This window comes from Narcine bancroftii, chromosome 8 (genome assembly GCF_036971445.1).
Source record: "Narcine bancroftii isolate sNarBan1 chromosome 8, sNarBan1.hap1, whole genome shotgun sequence".
Lineage (NCBI taxonomy): Eukaryota > Metazoa > Chordata > Chondrichthyes > Torpediniformes > Narcinidae > Narcine > Narcine bancroftii.
Genome location: NC_091476.1, coordinates 174,726,660 through 174,743,817, shown reverse-complemented (window position 1 = coordinate 174,743,817; position 17,158 = coordinate 174,726,660). Strand labels below are relative to the sequence as shown.

Below are 17,158 nucleotides of genomic sequence, written 5' to 3'. Positions count from 1 at the left end.
ACTCAGTTACTGTTCGTCAAACTGTGGGAAGAAGCTATTTCTCCTCATTTTGAGAGCCAGGGCTTATCCTCTCCTGTTGTATCCCGCAGGGTGGTGTCAGACGGCTGTTACCCTTTCTCCAACTCTGACAGCAGGAGCAGGTGCATGATGTTCACTCGGTCTGCCGGACGGGGCAAGAGGCAGGCAACAATGCCCTGTCCCAATACTTCAAGCCACACCAACCAGATCTATCAGACCACTCCACCCTACCGACTATCCAGCAATGTGAGTAGTTCCGATCACACCACTATGCCCTCTTCCTGTCTGTGGCCTTGGGGACTACTTGCTGTGAAAGCATTGGTGTAAAGATGGCATGAGTACAGCAAAATCTCATCGTCTGTCACTCCACAAGGTGCTGAACTCCAAACTTCCCAAGCACCCTCCTCTCTTCACCACCTCCTTCACCTGCGTCCCAATTATGTCACCTTACAGTACAGGGTTACAGAGGTGGGGAGAGGGTAGGGGGTTACAGAGGTGGGGAGAGGGTAGGGGGGTTACAGAGGTGGGGAGAGGGTAGGGGGGGTTACAGAGGTGGGGAGAGGGTAGGGGGGGTTACAGAGGTGGGGAGAGGGTAGGGGGGTTACAGAGGTGGGGAGAGGGTAGGGGGGTTACAGAGGTGGGGAGAGGGTAGGGGGTTACAGAGGTGGGGAGAGGGTAGGGGGTTACAGAGGTGGGGAGAGGGTAGGGGGTTACAGAGGTGGGGAGAGGGTAGGGGGTTACAGAGGTGGGGAGAGGGTAGGGGGGTTACAGAGCTGAGGGATCCGGAGAGGTGCCGGAGGTTACAGAGATGCAAGAGGTGCTGGAGGATACAGAGATAAGGAGTAGAGTGGGTTACAGAGATGGGACAGGTGAAGTACATTATTGAAATGGTGAGGGGGTATAGGAGGTTACAGAGGTGGGGAAGGATGATGAGGTTGACAGAGATAGGGAGGGTATGGAGACTGGGAGGGGTGGAGAAGGTTACAGAGATGAGCAGGGCTACGGGATTTATGGAAACTGGGAGGGGTGGAGTTGGTTAAAGACGTGGGAAGGTTCTGTGGGATAGGGAAATAAGGAGGAATGGAATGTGTTAGAGATAAGGAAAGGTGAACGGGGCCACAGTGGGAAAAGATAGGTGGGATTGATTGGGTCAACATTTGCCAGAAAGCTAATATCTCCCAGTCAGGACCACATGTTTTATTGAGACTTGGTCAATTTGTGACTCCTCATGCTGGGATTTGGTTGGTCAGTGATCCCGTTCACTGGAGTAGTAAAGACTCCTCTCACTGGGGATCAATGGTTTGGAGGACTCTTTGGGGTTAAGCCTGTCTTTGGGAGTTGGAGAGCATGGTATTCAATAACAAAATAGATGGCATATGTGGCCTGCTTCCATGTTCCTGCTACCTGACTGCGACATGAAACTAGCTACAGCAAAGATCATCAAGGAGCAAGTAGAATGGGCAGGTTTTGTGGTAATTTACTCTTTCTCTTGAATCAACAGGAAAAGGAAGTGATGAAAGAACTGATAGAGAATGGGCCCGTCCAAGGTAAGAGACTCATTGGAGCCAAACAGTGGTGGAGACACATTTCCCTGGGTCTGGCAGCCTAGTCTCGATTCAGGTCTAGGGCACCAAGGACTGCTGTGTGAGATTTATTCACTGAGAAGATCAATGTAATTTCTTTCCCCACAGTCTGGGTGCATTCTGATGCTCAATAAAATTTGAGGATAAGGTTGGTTGATTAACCATATAATCATATAACCACTTATAGCACAGAACAGGCTAGTTCGGCCCTATTAGTCCATGCCGTAACAAATCCCCACCCTCCTAGTCCCACTGACCAGCACCCGGTCCATACCCCTACAGTCCTCTCCTCTCCATGTAACTATCCAGTCTTTCCTTAAATGTAACCAATGATCCCGCCTCAACCACGTCTGCTGGAAGCTCATTCCACATCCCCACCGCCCTTTGCATAAAGAAATTTCCCCTCATGTTCCCCTTATAATTTTCCCCCTTCAATCTTAAACCATGCCCTCTAGTTTGAATCTCCCCCACTCTTAATTGAAAAAGCCTATCCACATTTACTCTGTCTGTCCCTTTTTAAAATCTTAAACACCACTTTCAAGTCCCCCCTCAATCTTCTACGCTCCAGAGAAAAAAGCCCCAGTCTGCACAACCTTTCCCTGTAACTCAAACCTTGAAATCATGTCAACATTCTCGTGAACCTTCTCCGCACTCTCTCTATTTTGTTTATATCTTTCCTATAATTTGGTGACCAAAACTGTACACAGTACTCCAAATTTGGCCTCACCAATGCATTGTACAATTTCATCATAACCTCCCTACTCTTGAATTCAATACTCCGATTTATGAAGGCCAACATTCCAAATGCCTTCTTCACCACACCATCTACCTGAGTATCAGCCTTGAGGGTACTATTTACCACAACTCCTAAATCCCTTTGTTGCTCTGCACATCTCAATAGCCTACCATTTAATGCATATGACCTATTTAGATTTGCCTTTCCAAAATGTAACACCTCACACTTATCTGTATTAAATTCCATCAGCCATTTTTCAGCCCACACCTCCAGCCTTTCTAAATCACATTTTAATCTATGGTAATCTTCCTCACTGTCCACAACACCACCAATCTTTGTATCATCCACAAACTTGCTTATCCAATTCTCCACCCCTACTTCCAGATCGTTAATATATATAACAAACAATAGTGGACCCAGGACCAATCCCTGAGGAACTCCACTAGTCACCGGCCTCCAACTGGACAAACAATTTTCTACCACTACTCTCTGACACCTCCCATCCAACCATTGCTGAATCCATTTCACTACCTCCTCATTTATACCTAATGCCTCCACCTTTTTTCCTAACCTCCTGTGGGGAACTTTGTCAAAAGCTTTACTAAAGTCTAAATAGACAACATCCACAGCTTTCCCTTCATCAACCTTTTTTGTAACCCCCTCGAAAAACTCAGGTTTGTCAAGCATGATCTACCCCTGACAAAACCATGCTGATTACTCCCTATCAATCCCTGTACCTCCAAATATTTGTAAATACCATCCCTCAAAACACTTTCCATCAACTTGCCCACCACAGATGTCAGACTCACGGGCCTATAATTTCCAGGTTTACATTTGGACCCCTTCTTAAATAGCGGAACCACACGCGCCACCCTCCAATCCTTTGGCACTACCCCCCGTGGCCAGTGACATCCTAAATATCTCTGTTAATGGCACCACTATCTGTCCACAAGCCTCCCTGAGTGTCCTTGGGAATATTTTGTCCGGTCCCGGAGATTTATCCACCTTTATCTTTTTCAACACAGCCATCACTACCTCCTCGGTTATCCTTATATGCTTCATGACCTCCCCACTATTTTTCTTCACTTCAACTGGTTCAATATTTTTTTCCCTAGTGAATACTGAGGCAAAGAAATCATTCAAAATTTCCCCCATTTCCTCAGACTTCTCACTCAGCCTACCCTCGCTATCTACAAGGGGTCCAATTTTATCCATCACTAATCTTTTACTTTTAATGTACCTATAGAAACCCTTTGGATTTATTTTTACTCTGTCTGCCAAAGCCTCTTCGTGCCTTTTTTTGGCCTTTCTAATTTCTTTCTTAAGATTCCTTCTACACTCCTTGTAGTCCTCCTTCAAACTCTCAGCTCCCTGCTCTTTATACCTCTTGTACACTTCCCTTTTTATCCTAACCAAATTTCCAATATTCCTCGAAAACCAAGCCTCCCTATGACTTCCAGCCTTTCCTTTGATCCTCACTGGGACATAACTACTCTGTACCCTCAAAATTTCTTTTTTGAATATCCTCCATTTTTCATTTACATCCTTACCTGAAAATGTCCTGTCCCACTCAATACTCCCCAAATCCCTTCTTATTCCTTCGAAATTTGCTCTTCTCCAATCCAGAACTTCAACTTTAGGCCCCTCCTTGCTCTTCCCTAAAACTACCCAAAAACTAACAGAGTTATGATCACTAGACCCAATTTGTTCTCCAACATTAATGTCCGATACCTGACCTAGCTCATTTCCTAACAGGAGATCCAGTATTACACTGTCCCGAGTCGGTTCTTCTACTAATTGATTTAGAAAACAATCTTGAACTCTAGCCCATCCAGCCCTCTAACTTTATGGGTATCCCAATCAATGTGAGGGAAGTTAAAATCTCCCATGATCACTACCTTATGATTCTCACACATATATGTTATCTCCCTACAAATTTGTTCCTCTAATTTTCTTGGCCCATTTGGTGATCTGTAATACACCCCTATTAGCACCCTCATGCCTCCTTCACCCCTCAATTCCACCCAAACAGCCTCACTGGACGATCCCTCCAGACCATCCTGCCACCTCACAGCAGTAATGTCCTCCTTAACAAGCAGAGCAACTCCGCCCCCTTTTTTACCCCCTGATCTATCACATCTAAAATAAATGTATCCTGGAGCATTAAGTTGCCAGTCCTGCTCCTCTTGTAGCCAGGTCTCACTAATTGCCACAATATCGTGACCCCAAGTATCTGTCCATGCTCTGCTCGTCTACCTTGTTCACTATGCTTCTTGCATTAAAATATATGCATTTCAGAGAATGACCCTCACATATATTCTCTTTTCTACCTTCTACCCTAATCTCCATCCTACCTTCGTTATCGTTATTATTCCTATCTAGGTGGCCATGCTCCCTTGACACTGCTCTCACACTCTATTCCCCACCCCGCTGCCAAACTAGTTTAAACCTTCCCCCACAGCTCTAGCAAATCTGGTTGCCAGCACATTGGTCCCCCTCCAGTTCAAGTGGAGTCCGTCCCTTTTGTACAGGTCCGACCTTCCCCAGAAGAGATCCCAATGATCCAGAAATCTTATCCCTTGCCCCCTGCACCATCTCTTTAGCCACGCATTCATCCTCCACATCCTCCTATTTCTACCCTCACTAGCGCATGGCACCGGCAGCAATCCAGAGATTACTACCTTAGAGGTCCTGTTTTTAACTTCCTACTTAATTCCACATAATCCCCACTTCTAACTAAGTCATTGGTCCCCACATGGACCACGACTTCTGGCTGTTCTCCTTCCCCTTGCAGAATGCTATGAACTCGATCAGAGATATCCCTGACCCTGGCACCAGGGAGGCAACAGATCAACCTGGATCCCCGATCTCATCCCACAAACCTTCTATCTGTCCCTCTGACTAATGAGTCCCCAACTACAAGAATCCTATCCTTATCCTTCTTTCCCTTCTGAACCTCAGGGGCAGCCCCTGTGCCAGAGACCTGACCCCTACGACTCGTCCTGATAGGCTGTTCCCCCCAACAGTATCCAATGCAGAATACATGTTGCTGAGTGGCACTTCCACAGGGGTACTCTGCACAGGCACTCTCCCTCCTTTCCTCACAGTCACCCAATTCCCTGACTCCTGCCTTCTAGGGGTGACTGTCTCCCTGTAACTCTTCTCTATCACTGCCTCTGCTTCCCTTATGATCCTCAGTTCATCCAACTGCATTATTGGACATGAAGTGAATTTGGAATACTGGATGAGGACTTGCAGTGGAGGATCACCGTTAACTAATGGTTTATCCTCCCTCTCCCATTTCTGCTTCTTTCTTGTTTTCTTTGATGAATTAACTATGGATAAAATTTTAACTGCAGTGAGCGTGGATGATCCTGATTCCTCCCTCAATGTGGTAAAGCTGATACAACCCACAACTTCTTCCTATTACACAGATCTATTCTGCAACCCCTCAGAGACACACAATTGCTCTTTATAGACATACAACTTGAAACAAGCCCTTTGGCTCAACGACTTCATGCCATCAGCCACCCAGTTAAATTAATCATGTTAATCCCAATTTTAATCTCCCCACAAGCTCTTTCCTCTCACTAAATTTTCCCACTCACTACACATCAGGGGCATTCTACCTACTAAATGACAAGGCCGTGTTAGGATGTGGGAGAAAACCAGAGTGTCCAGTGGAAATCCACAGGGAGCAGGTGCAAACTCCACTTAGCTGCCAGATTTCTGGTCCTTGGTCTCTGGCACTGTAAGCCCAAACCCCTCTCCTCTCTCTAACACTTTTCTCCACTTCAGCCCCTCAACTATTCGCCATGCTCTCTCTTACAATTCAAAAGTCTACAAATGAATCCTCACTCTTGGTATCTTAATCCATAACTTGGGCATACTCCCCTTGCCACAGAACAGACAAGGTGCAAGTGCTAAAATCTTGACAAACAATGAGAAGCTCATGAGACTCGATGGGTCAGATAGTATCTATGGTTAGAAAAAGCCAGTCAACATTTTGGGTCGTGACCATATATTGAGGCTCCCTTTATAATGTGAAGCATTGTTGAATTGTTGGAGGCTTCAGACACATCTACAGCCTGCTAGATGTCATTGATCCTAGGGAGTCAAACTTTGCCTCACAGTGAATTGCTTAAAGCCCCGTTCAGCTACTGACCCTTGAAACTAATGAGAGTTCGGAGAGGATTTCCTCAGCTTTAACTTGCATGTATTTGTGTGGTGTCATGAGCTCCAAGATCATTGATTGCTCTTCCACGTAGAAGATGAGTCTGGCCCTGCAATTAATCTCCTTGTCCAAATAAAAAATTAATTTCATTCCAAGATTCCTTAGTCACATACTAATACACAAGATGTAATAATACTCAAAGTTCACCAACTTTCCCTTCCCGTTAAGATGCACAAAGAAGTGTCGCTATCCCAGTACCCCCACCAATGCGAGAAAGAGAAGCAGGAGAGTCCCATCAGATTCACCAGCTGCGCTCCCGCAGTTTCTACAGCCACACGGCCTCTATCTGTTTCAATGCTGACCCCGAACTCATGGTTCCCCAATACGATCAGGAAGCTGTTGGCGCCCGAGCACCTTCAGCCCATCCACTTTGATTAATTCTACATTGTGTCTGTTCTTTCAGCTAGAGGTGAAAAACCAGCATTTGCTCCATGCATTGCTGCCTTATTACAGAGTCGATTCACCTATGTTTGATGCCATGTTCAGATCAGTGTAAGATGAGATGATTGGAAAGACCAGATAAGACTGATGTTGCATAATGACAGGCCAAATCAGAATGTTCTGTTATCTGTTGCTCTTGGGATTTATTGAATTGTTTATTGTTAAATCTACTGAGATACAATGAAAGACAGGATGAACGTACAACAGGTAGTGCAAGAATAAAATGATAGTTAAACAAGGAAGTTTGCAGACGCTGGGTTTGAGTGCAATGCACAATAGTGCTGAGGAAACTCAGCAGGTTATGCAACATCCATAGGAAGTAAAAGGTAAACAACGGCCTGAAACATTGGTCACCCTTTACTCCCCATGGCTGTTGCATGATCTGCTGAGTTTCTCCAGCATGTTTGTGTGTTGCAATGAAAACAAAGTGTTGCAAAAAAACAAAAATGTGGGTGTGGTGTTAATGAGAAAACTATGTTTAAGTAGTCATCCTTCACTGATGGGAGATCCACTCAAGACTTTGATAACAGCAGGATAAAAAGTGTCCTTGAATCTGGAGGGGGCCTGTTTTCAAACTAGTGTATCTTCTGCTTGAAGAGAGGGGGAGAAAAAAAAGCATGACCAGGGTGGGATGCATTGACAGCTTTCCTGAGGCAGCAGAAGGTGAGGATAGTCGGTAGAGGGAAAATTGGTTTGCCAGTTGGCCTGAGGTGCATTTAGATGTAGCTGGATTTTATTCAATAATTGGGAGAATTTAGTTAGCTGGCCATTTTGTGTTCGAAAAGGTAGGTATGAGTAGCTTCCAAACATCTTGTTGGATATTCCATGCCAGCCAGGAATTTATCAGGAGCTGGGGATTCACACACAAGGAGGAAATTGCTGCATCAAATCCAACTTCTAATTGTAAATGGAAAGCCTGGGAATATTGTGGAATTCTCCAGAAAATTTTACAAAAGTAGTACCAAATGTTGTCCTGCTTTGAATGTGTGACGATGTCATGCTGTATTAATGTAATTTAAGTTGTGTCTGTGGTGGGAATATAGCATGTTTGTACAGAGATTATGGGGAGGGTTGTGACAGAACAATGGTCAGATTGAAGTGAACAGTGGAGAAAATGCTGACGCGCCTCTGTCCTTTCATAGCCCTGATGGAGGTCCATGAAGATTTCTTTGTGTACAAAAGCGGAGTTTACAGGCACACACCAGTGATGGCTGAGAAACCAGAGAAATTCCGCAGACATGGGACCCACTCAGTTAAGATTACAGGGTAAGGAATGAAGTTAAATACAAGAGAAATTAAATGGGCAATAATGTCGAACAATCTAACGATATGGGCTGTATAAAAGCTGATGGTCCTTCCATGTGGTGATGTCAGAACATAAGGAGGGATGTGGTGGTGTGACGCTCATCAGGGCAAGACTGTCACCGGTGCTGAGTTCACATCAGAAAGTCCAGCCAAACTGAAGTTCAGGATACAAACGGTTTGCACAGGCGAGTTGATACGTTGGAGGGAAGGGATGAAGAGATGTGTGGCAAGCCTCCGCTTATCTTTCAATGTTTAATATGAGTTTATTGTCATATATATAATTACAATGTACACATGCATCGAAATTCTGACTTGGTGCAGCTAAACAGGTACGCAAGATGGCAATAGTAAAAACAAAAATTTCACAAATGCCAAGACAGGAAAAAAAAGATAAATATCAAAGGTTAGTTTAATAAACATTAACGGTTACAGTTGCAGGAAAAAAAGTGATGTTTAAATTGTGCAGACATTTTTTGGTGGTCCCAGAATAGATTATGGTCAGCGTTAGGGTAGTACAAGAGTTTGAAAGTTGTTGGCTTAAAAACTGTTCTTGAACCTAGGGTTCAAGGTTTCTTTTTCTTCTATTTGAAGGTAGTAGCAAGAGAGGTTGTGACCAAGGTGATGCGGGCCTTTATTATGTTGGTAGCGCCCCTCATGGATGCTTTCAAAGGATGGAAGGTCCATGACTGTGATGGACTTGGCTTGGCTTGCCATTTTCTGCAGCCTTCTGCATTCCTGGACACTCCAGTTTCCAAAAAAGGTGGAGTTGCCACCAGTCTTACACTCTTTGCCGATTGGTACATTGTGGAGTAGGCCGGTGTGTTATGAACAGTGAGGCATCAAGAGTAACTCTTGAAATGGAGAGGACTGACCTTTTTTGTCTTCCTTTGTGCAACTTGATGGCTCCAGCATTTGGAGTGCTCTGTCTGTCATGCCAGTAATTTCAGCTTCAAATACTAAAAGGTCTGGATGGAGTGGCTGTCGAGAGGATGTTACCTGTGGTGGGAAAGTCTGGAACCAGAAAGCACAGCCTCATAATACGAAAAAGTCCCTGTGGAACAGAGATAAGGAGGAATTTCTTTACCCAGAGGGTGGCAAATCTGTGGAGTTCAATGCCAATAACGGCTCTGGAAGTCAAGTCATTGGGTACATTTAAGACAGAGGTAGATAGGTTCTTGATTAGGAAGGGAGTTGAGGATTATGGAGAGAAGGCAGAAGAATGGGATTAAAAATAGGGCAGTAAATCGACCATGAATGGCAGGGCAGACTCAATAGGACAAATGGCCTAATACCGCTCCTATGTTTCATGGTTCTCACTAGATTCCTTAATGCCACGCTTCATTCAACACCAAGGTAATCTCAGCTGGCCTCTAGAATTTAATTGAACTGTTTATCATCACGTGGGCCAAGATACAGTAAAAAGTTTTGTTTTTGCCTATTCAGGCAAGTCGGCTCGCATAGCAGATAGTGCAACAATAACAAACAAATAAATAAACAAAATTTCCAGACTTTAATGTTGCAGAGACACGATGCAGGGTATTGAGAGAAGCAGTTAAAATGCTGCATAGGACTGAACTCTTTTTTTCTTTTACAAAGGTGTTTTATTCAGTGATTACAAGAAATCACATTAATTCAATATTACATCATTTCAGTCACGCATTATTTAAAATATAAAATTATAATATGATAATCACATTTCAGAACTCGCTCAAGCCCCTGTGGCGCCCACCAGTCCCTGAAATCCCCTATCGTACCCATGGATAACACATGCTTATTTTCTAGTGACTTACAGGCATGGACGTAGCCCCAGAAGATGGGCAAACAGTTAGCCTGGATTGAACCCCTGACTGCCCACAGCCTAGACCTATGAATAGCTAAACTGGCCAGGCCCAGGAACAAACTGTCCAGGAGACTTCCCTGAGCAGCCCATTCCTTTCCTCACTGGGTGACCGAAGATCAGGAGCAAGGCACTAAAATACAGAAAGATTTGGGGAGTAACCCCTTCAGATATTCAAATACAGGCCACAACCTCTCATAATCCTTGTATACAATTCATGATACATCATCTCCAACCGCCCAGACTGAACTCCCTTGTCAGGGCTGATGGGGTAGAGTTACAAAATCTCAGAGAGCTGCACTCTGCGCGAGGGTTAGCAGAGACTGTGCTCCCCCAACCCTTCATCTTGCCCTGACTAAACATTCCCCCCAGGACATGGACAGTGCTTGTCCAGCGACCCATCACTTTTTCTCAGCCCTCCCACCTACCCATTCAGCTCTGAGAGGGGAGGTCCAAAGGGACTTGACAATCCTAATGCAGAATTCCCCAAAGGATTAACTTGCAGGTTGCAATGATGGCATTCATTTCAAGAAGACTAGAAGGTAAAAACAAGGATGTAATGCTGAGGCTTTATGAGGCGGTGGTCAGATTGCACAGACTAGAAGGTAAAAACAAGAATGTAATGCTGAGGCCTTATGAGGTGGTGGTCAGATTGCACGGAGACTAGAAGGTAAAAACAAGAATGTAATGCTGAGGCCTTATGAGGTGGTGGTCAGATTGCACGGAGACTAGAAGGAAGGTAGAAGACGGAGACTAGAAGGAAGGTAGAAGACGGAGACTAGAAGGAAGGTAGAAGACGGAGACTAGAAGGAAGGTAGAAGACGGAGACTAGAAGGAAGGTAGAAGACGGAGACTAGAAGGAAGGTAGAAGACGGAGACTAGAAGGAAGGTAGAAGACGGAGACTAGAAGGAAGGTAGAAGACGGAGACTAGAAGGAAGGTAGAAGACGGAGACTAGAAGGAAGGTAGAAGACGGAGACTAGAAGGAAGGTAGAAGACGGAGACTAGAAGGAAGGTAGAAGACGGAGACTAGAAGGAAGGTAGAAGACGGAGACTAGAAGGAAGGTAGAAGACGGAGACTAGAAGGAAGGTAGAAGACGGAGACTAGAAGGAAGGTAGAAGACGGAGACTAGAAGGAAGGTAGAAGACGGAGACTAGAAGGAAGGTAGAAGACGGAGACTAGAAGGAAGGTAGAAGACGGAGACTAGAAGGAAGGTAGAAGACGGAGACTAGAAGGAAGGTAGAAGACGGAGACTAGAAGGAAGGTAGAAGACGGAGACTAGAAGGAAGGTAGAAGACGGAGACTAGAAGGAAGGTAGAAGACGGAGACTAGAAGGAAGGTAGAAGACGGAGACTAGAAGGAAGGTAGAAGACGGAGACTAGAAGGAAGGTAGAAGACGGAGACTAGAAGGAAGGTAGAAGACGGAGACTAGAAGGAAGGTAGAAGACGGAGACTAGAAGGAAGGTAGAAGACGGAGACTAGAAGGAAGGTAGAAGACGGAGACTAGAAGGAAGGTAGAAGACGGAGACTAGAAGGAAGGTAGAAGACGGAGACTAGAAGGAAGGTAGAAGACGGAGACTAGAAGGAAGGTAGAAGACGGAGACTAGAAGGAAGGTAGAAGACGGAGACTAGAAGGAAGGTAGAAGACGGAGACTAGAAGGTAAAAACAAGGATGTAATGCTGAGGCTTTATGAGGCAGTGGTCAGATTGCACGGAGACTAGAAGACGTAGACTAGAAGGTAGAAACAAGGATGTAATGCTGAGGCTTTATGAGGCAGTGGTCAGATTGCACGGAGACTAGAAGACGTAGACTAGAAGGTAGAAACAAGGATGTAATGCTTAGGCTTTGAGATGGTGGTCAGATTGCACGGAGTTTTGGGGCAGTACATGAAGTGCTGGAGGAACTCAGCAGATCACCCAGCATCCCTGGAAAGCAAAAGGCAGTCAACATTTCAGGCTTGAGCCCTATAAGCAGCTTTTGGCTCCATAGCTAAGGAAAGATGGTGTTGGAGAAGGTCCAGAGGTTTAGACATTTAGACATACATACAGCACAGTACAGGCCATTTCAGTTCATGAGTCTGTGCTGCCCAATTAACCTATACCCTGGTACATTTTAAAGGGTGGGAGGAAACTGGAGCCCTCAGAGAAAATCTATACAGACATGAGGAGAAGGTACAAACTCTTTACAGAGCGGACGGGTTTTGAACCCAGGTCCCGACCACTTGCGCTGTAAAGGTGTTGCGCTAACTGCTACCCTAACATTTTATGAGAATGATCCCAGGAATGAGAGGATTAACATACGAGGAGTGTACTCACTGGAGTTTAGAAGAATGATAGGGAATCTCATTGAAACATATTGAAAGGTCTGGATAGAGTGGATACGGAGAGGATATTTCCAGTAGTTGGAGATTTCTGGACCAGAGGGCACAGATTCAGAATAAAAGAACATCTCTTTTGAACAGAGATGAGGAGAAATTTCTTCAGCCAGAGGGGCTGAATCTGTGGAATTTGTTGCCACAGAGGCTATGGAGGACTTCATTGGATAGATTTAAAGTGGAGATTGATATGTTCTTGATTAATAAGGGAGCTAAAGATTATGGGGAGAAGGCAGGAAGATGGTTGAATGGAAAATACATCAGTCTTGTAAGAATAGTGGATCAGACTCAATGGGATGAATGGCCTGAGACTCTGCCCCAACATCTTATGGCCTTATTCAAGATCAAACACCAGTCTATTCCAGTGAGCTGGCATTGCGACCTAGAGTTGGGGGTGGAGGGTAGGGTAATGTTGGTGGGAGCAGACTAGCCATTCACAGGCATACAGTAGTTTGAGGTGGATCCACAAAATGGGGTCTCCTCCTCCTTGCGCTGTTCTTCCTCAGTTTCAGGCACTGCTGTGTGGATCAGCATGCATTTCCTACATGTTCTATTTTCGGTGGGGGTGGGGGAGGGGGGGGGGGAGAAAGGTTCCTGCCCAGGAGAGCTCAGGGTTTACAAAGGGAAGTAACATGAATAGAAAGGCTTTTCCGTTCGAATGTGGAGTTTGATAAATATTTGGGCATTCTCAGTGAGGAGGAAAGTCTCACCCAGTTGGGTGAATCATAGTTTGGCTGTCTTCTCACAGCTGATTTAATCAGTATTCAGCGGGAATCCTGTCCAGGAGTAACAGGATGTACTGTGCTCGGTGAGAGCCCGCATTGTCTGGAATTCTGGATGGAGTCTGGATAGTGTCATTTGACTGGACATTGCCCTCCTCTACTTGTTGTTTCTCGTTGGAAAATGATGAAACTTTGTGAAACAAGGAAGGGCAAGTCCAATCGCTTTCTTAATTTGCAAAAAATCTGGAGCTGGTCATTGTTGAGACCTGGGCAAATTTATCTGTACAGACCTTATTGGCATGGCTCTTTTCAGGAACATTAGTCAGCCTGCAGCTGACGTGGACATTACCCCTCCATAAATCTTCGTCCGCGAAGCCAAGCCAAAGAAAGTCTGTTCTGCAATCATTTAGGGTCCAAAAACAGAAAGGATTTGTATGCACAAGATTCCATCGAACACTACAGCACAGAAACAGGCCATTTGGCCCTTTCAGTCTGTGCCAAATTATTATTCTGCCTTGTCACACTGATCTGCACCCAGTCCCGGTTCCTCCATTTTACTCTCATGTATAATGCGTTTTTTTTTGTTTTGTTTTTTTTTTCCTTCCCCCCCCTCTTATTTTTGAGGGGGAAAATCTTTTTGCATTATACACGAATATTTACGGTAATCAATGGACACCATAAAAGCCCCGCATCCATTATCGGTGCACACCTCGGTATCGATTCTCCAGCATCGGCTCTGCTTCGACCTGGAGTGGAGCTTGGGTACATTCCTTAGGGAAAAGAGACCCAGCAACTCCATGTGTATGATCTTTTGAAAAGGCCAATTGCAAGGTGAGGGTTCAGCACGGGTGATCTTGACCTCGATTGATTGGTGTGGTTTCTTCCAACCAGATTCCTGGCAGAGGTCACATGAACCCCCATCATCCACATTCTGACCAGGTTCCTGCCAGAGAGGTCATGTGAGCAAGGAAGGTGTGGGGGAACGGGCAGGTAAAGGATGGGGGGCTGGGAGAAATGGGACCAGAGGCATCAGGGAGATTGGGGAGGGGGGGGGGGGAGTTGGGGGTGGAGGAAGCTTACTGGCAATTGTAGATCGATGTTGATGCCATCTGGTTAGACAATGCCAAGATGAAATATAAGGTGTTCTTCTTATTTGTGTGTGGCCTCAACTTGGTAGGCCATGGACAGGCATTGGAATGGGAAGTGGAATTCGAGTGATTGGCCACCGGGAAATCCTTGCTCCTGCTGCAGACAGAGCGAAGATGCTCGACAAAGCAATATTCAGTTTGCATCCCATCTTCCCAACGTAGAGGAGGCCACAATGGGAGCATTGGATGTGCTGGGTGACCCCTGCAGAATCACATGTTACTGTACTTGGAAGAACTCGTTGGGGCCTGAATGGTAGGTTAAGTGGCCACTGAGAACTGTCCCTTGTATATAGGTAAAATCCAGCAGGAATTGATGGGTACGTAGGGAAAACAGTAAGGATTGTGTAAGACCCATGTAAATTGATCAGCATGGATTCTGTCGACTCATTCCTGTGACCCTAAGATTGCAACATCACTCCCACAATAATTTCCAGTAAAAGGGATGATGTTTCTAATCACTGGGCTTTGACTGAGGAGAACCAGATTATCCAACACCTTGGACTCCTGTATGAGTTTTCAGTTCACTGGTAACAAGAGGGCCCAGTGTTTGATCTTCAGTGTGGTATTGTCATGTCAAAGGCTAGATTTCACCAGCCAATGGGAACGGAAGAATGTGGATTTCCTATTAGGGTACAAGACAGGACAGGTGACAGAAGTGTGTGTAGGGGAACATTTGGGTCCAGTGATCATAATGCCATTAATTTAGAGATAATTCTGGAAAATTATCTGGTCCGATCTTTGGATTGAGATTCTAAATTGGAGAAAGGCTAATTTTGAGAGAATGAGAAAGGATCTGGTAAACGTGTGTTTGGGCAGATTTTTTCTGGCAAGGGTGTGCTTGGTGAGTGAGAGGTGGGCTCAATTTCATCATTTTATAAACATCAGGATGGGTACTTGGATGGGAGAGTATGGAGAGCTATAGTCAATGGGATTAGGCAGAATAATTGTTTGCCATGACTAGATAGGTTGTTTGCCATGACTAGATAGGTTGTTTGCCATGACTAGATAGGTTGTTTGCCATGACTAGATAGGTTGTTTGCCATGACTAGATAGGTTGTTTGCCATGACTAGATAGGTTGTTTGCCATGACTAGATAGGTTGTTTGCCATGACTAGATAGGTTGTTTGCCATGACTAGATAGGTTGTTTGCCATGACTAGATAGGTTGTTTGCCATGACTAGATAGGTTGTTTGCCATGACTAGATAGGTTGTTTGCCATGACTAGATAGGTTGTTTGCCATGACTAGATAGGTTGTTTGCCATGACTAGATAGGTTGTTTGCCATGACTAGATAGGTTGTTTGCCATGACTAGATAGGTTGTTTGCCATGACTAGATAGGTTGTTTGCCAAGACTAGATAGGTTGTTTGCCAAGACTAGATAGGTTGTTTGCCAAGACTAGATAGGTTGTTTGCCAAGACTAGATAGGTTGTTTGCCAAGACTAGATAGGTTGTTTGCCAAGACTAGATAGGTTGTTTGCCAAGACTAGATAGGTTGTTTGCCAAGACTAGATAGGTTGTTTGCCAAGACTAGATAGGTTGTTTGCCAAGACTAGATAGGTTGTTTGCCAAGACTAGATAGGTTGTTTGCCAAGACTAGATAGGTTGTTTGCCAAGACTAGATAGGTTGTTTGCCAAGACTAGATAGGTTGTTTGCCAAGACTAGATAGGTTGTTTGCCAAGACTAGATAGGTTGTTTGCCAAGACTAGATAGGTTGTTTGCCAAGACTAGATAGGTTGTTTGCCAAGACTAGATAGGTTGTTTGCCAAGACTAGATAGGTTGTTTGCCAAGACTAGATAGGTTGTTTGCCAAGACTAGATAGGTTGTTTGCCATGACTAGATAGGTTGTTTGCCATGACTAGATAGGTTGTTTGCCATGACTAGATAGGTTGTTTGCCATGACTAGATAGGTTGTTTGCCATGACTAGATAGGTTGTTTGCCAAGACTAGATAGGTTGTTTGCCAAGACTAGATAGGTTGTTTGCCAAGACTAGATAGGTTGTTTGCCAAGACTAGATAGGTTGTTTGCCAAGACTAGATAGGTTGTTTGCCAAGACTAGATAGGTTGTTTGCCAAGACTAGATAGGTTGTTTGCCAAGACTAGATAGGTTGTTTGCCAAGACTAGATAGGTTGTTTGCCAAGACTAGATAGGTTGTTTGCCAAGACTAGATAGGTTGTTTGCCAAGACTAGATAGGTTGTTTGCCAAGACTAGATAGGTTGTTTGCCAAGACTAGATAGGTTGTTTGCCAAGACTAGATAGGTTGTTTGCCAAGACTAGATAGGTTGTTTGCCAAGACTAGATAGGTTGTTTGCCAAGACTAGATAGGTTGTTTGCCAAGACTAGATAGGTTGTTTGCCAAGACTAGATAGGTTGTTTGCCAAGACTAGATAGGTTGTTTGCCATGACTAGATAGGTTGTTTGCCATGACTAGATAGGTTGTTTGCCATGACTAGATAGGTTGTTTGCCATGACTAGATAGGTTGTTTGCCATGACTAGATAGGTTGTTTGCCATGACTAGATAGGTTGTTTGCCATGACTAGATAGGTTGTTTGCCATGACTAGATAGGTTGTTTGCCATGACTAGATAGGTTGTTTGCCATGACTAGATAGGTTGTTTGCCATGACTAGATAGGTTGTTTGCCATGACTAGATAGGTTGTTTGCCATGACTAGATAGGTTGTTTCTGTGCTGTAATGTTCTATGGTTCAAACAGTTGCAGGAATTTGCTCCCCACAGTTGCCCTGGATCAAGGCC

General features: G+C 44.7%; 1 protein-coding gene and 1 long non-coding RNA gene across 4 annotated transcripts in view; one reads left to right on the top strand and one right to left on the bottom strand.

Moving 5' to 3' along the window:
- The window catches only part of LOC138741601 (uncharacterized), a 60,377-nt gene that overhangs the window by 26,210 nt on the left and 17,009 nt on the right, over positions 1-17,158 (bottom strand). The window lies entirely within an intron of this gene.
- The window catches only part of tinagl1 (tubulointerstitial nephritis antigen-like 1), a 54,495-nt gene that overhangs the window by 32,900 nt on the left and 4,437 nt on the right, over positions 1-17,158 (top strand). For all 3 annotated transcript variants that reach the window (XM_069895911.1, XM_069895912.1, XM_069895913.1), the window contains 3 exons: positions 90-264; positions 1,520-1,565; positions 8,155-8,278. In XM_069895911.1, coding sequence (XP_069752012.1) covers positions 90-264; positions 1,520-1,565; positions 8,155-8,278 — 345 coding nt within the window. The remainder of the gene's footprint in view (positions 1-89; positions 265-1,519; positions 1,566-8,154; positions 8,279-17,158) is intronic.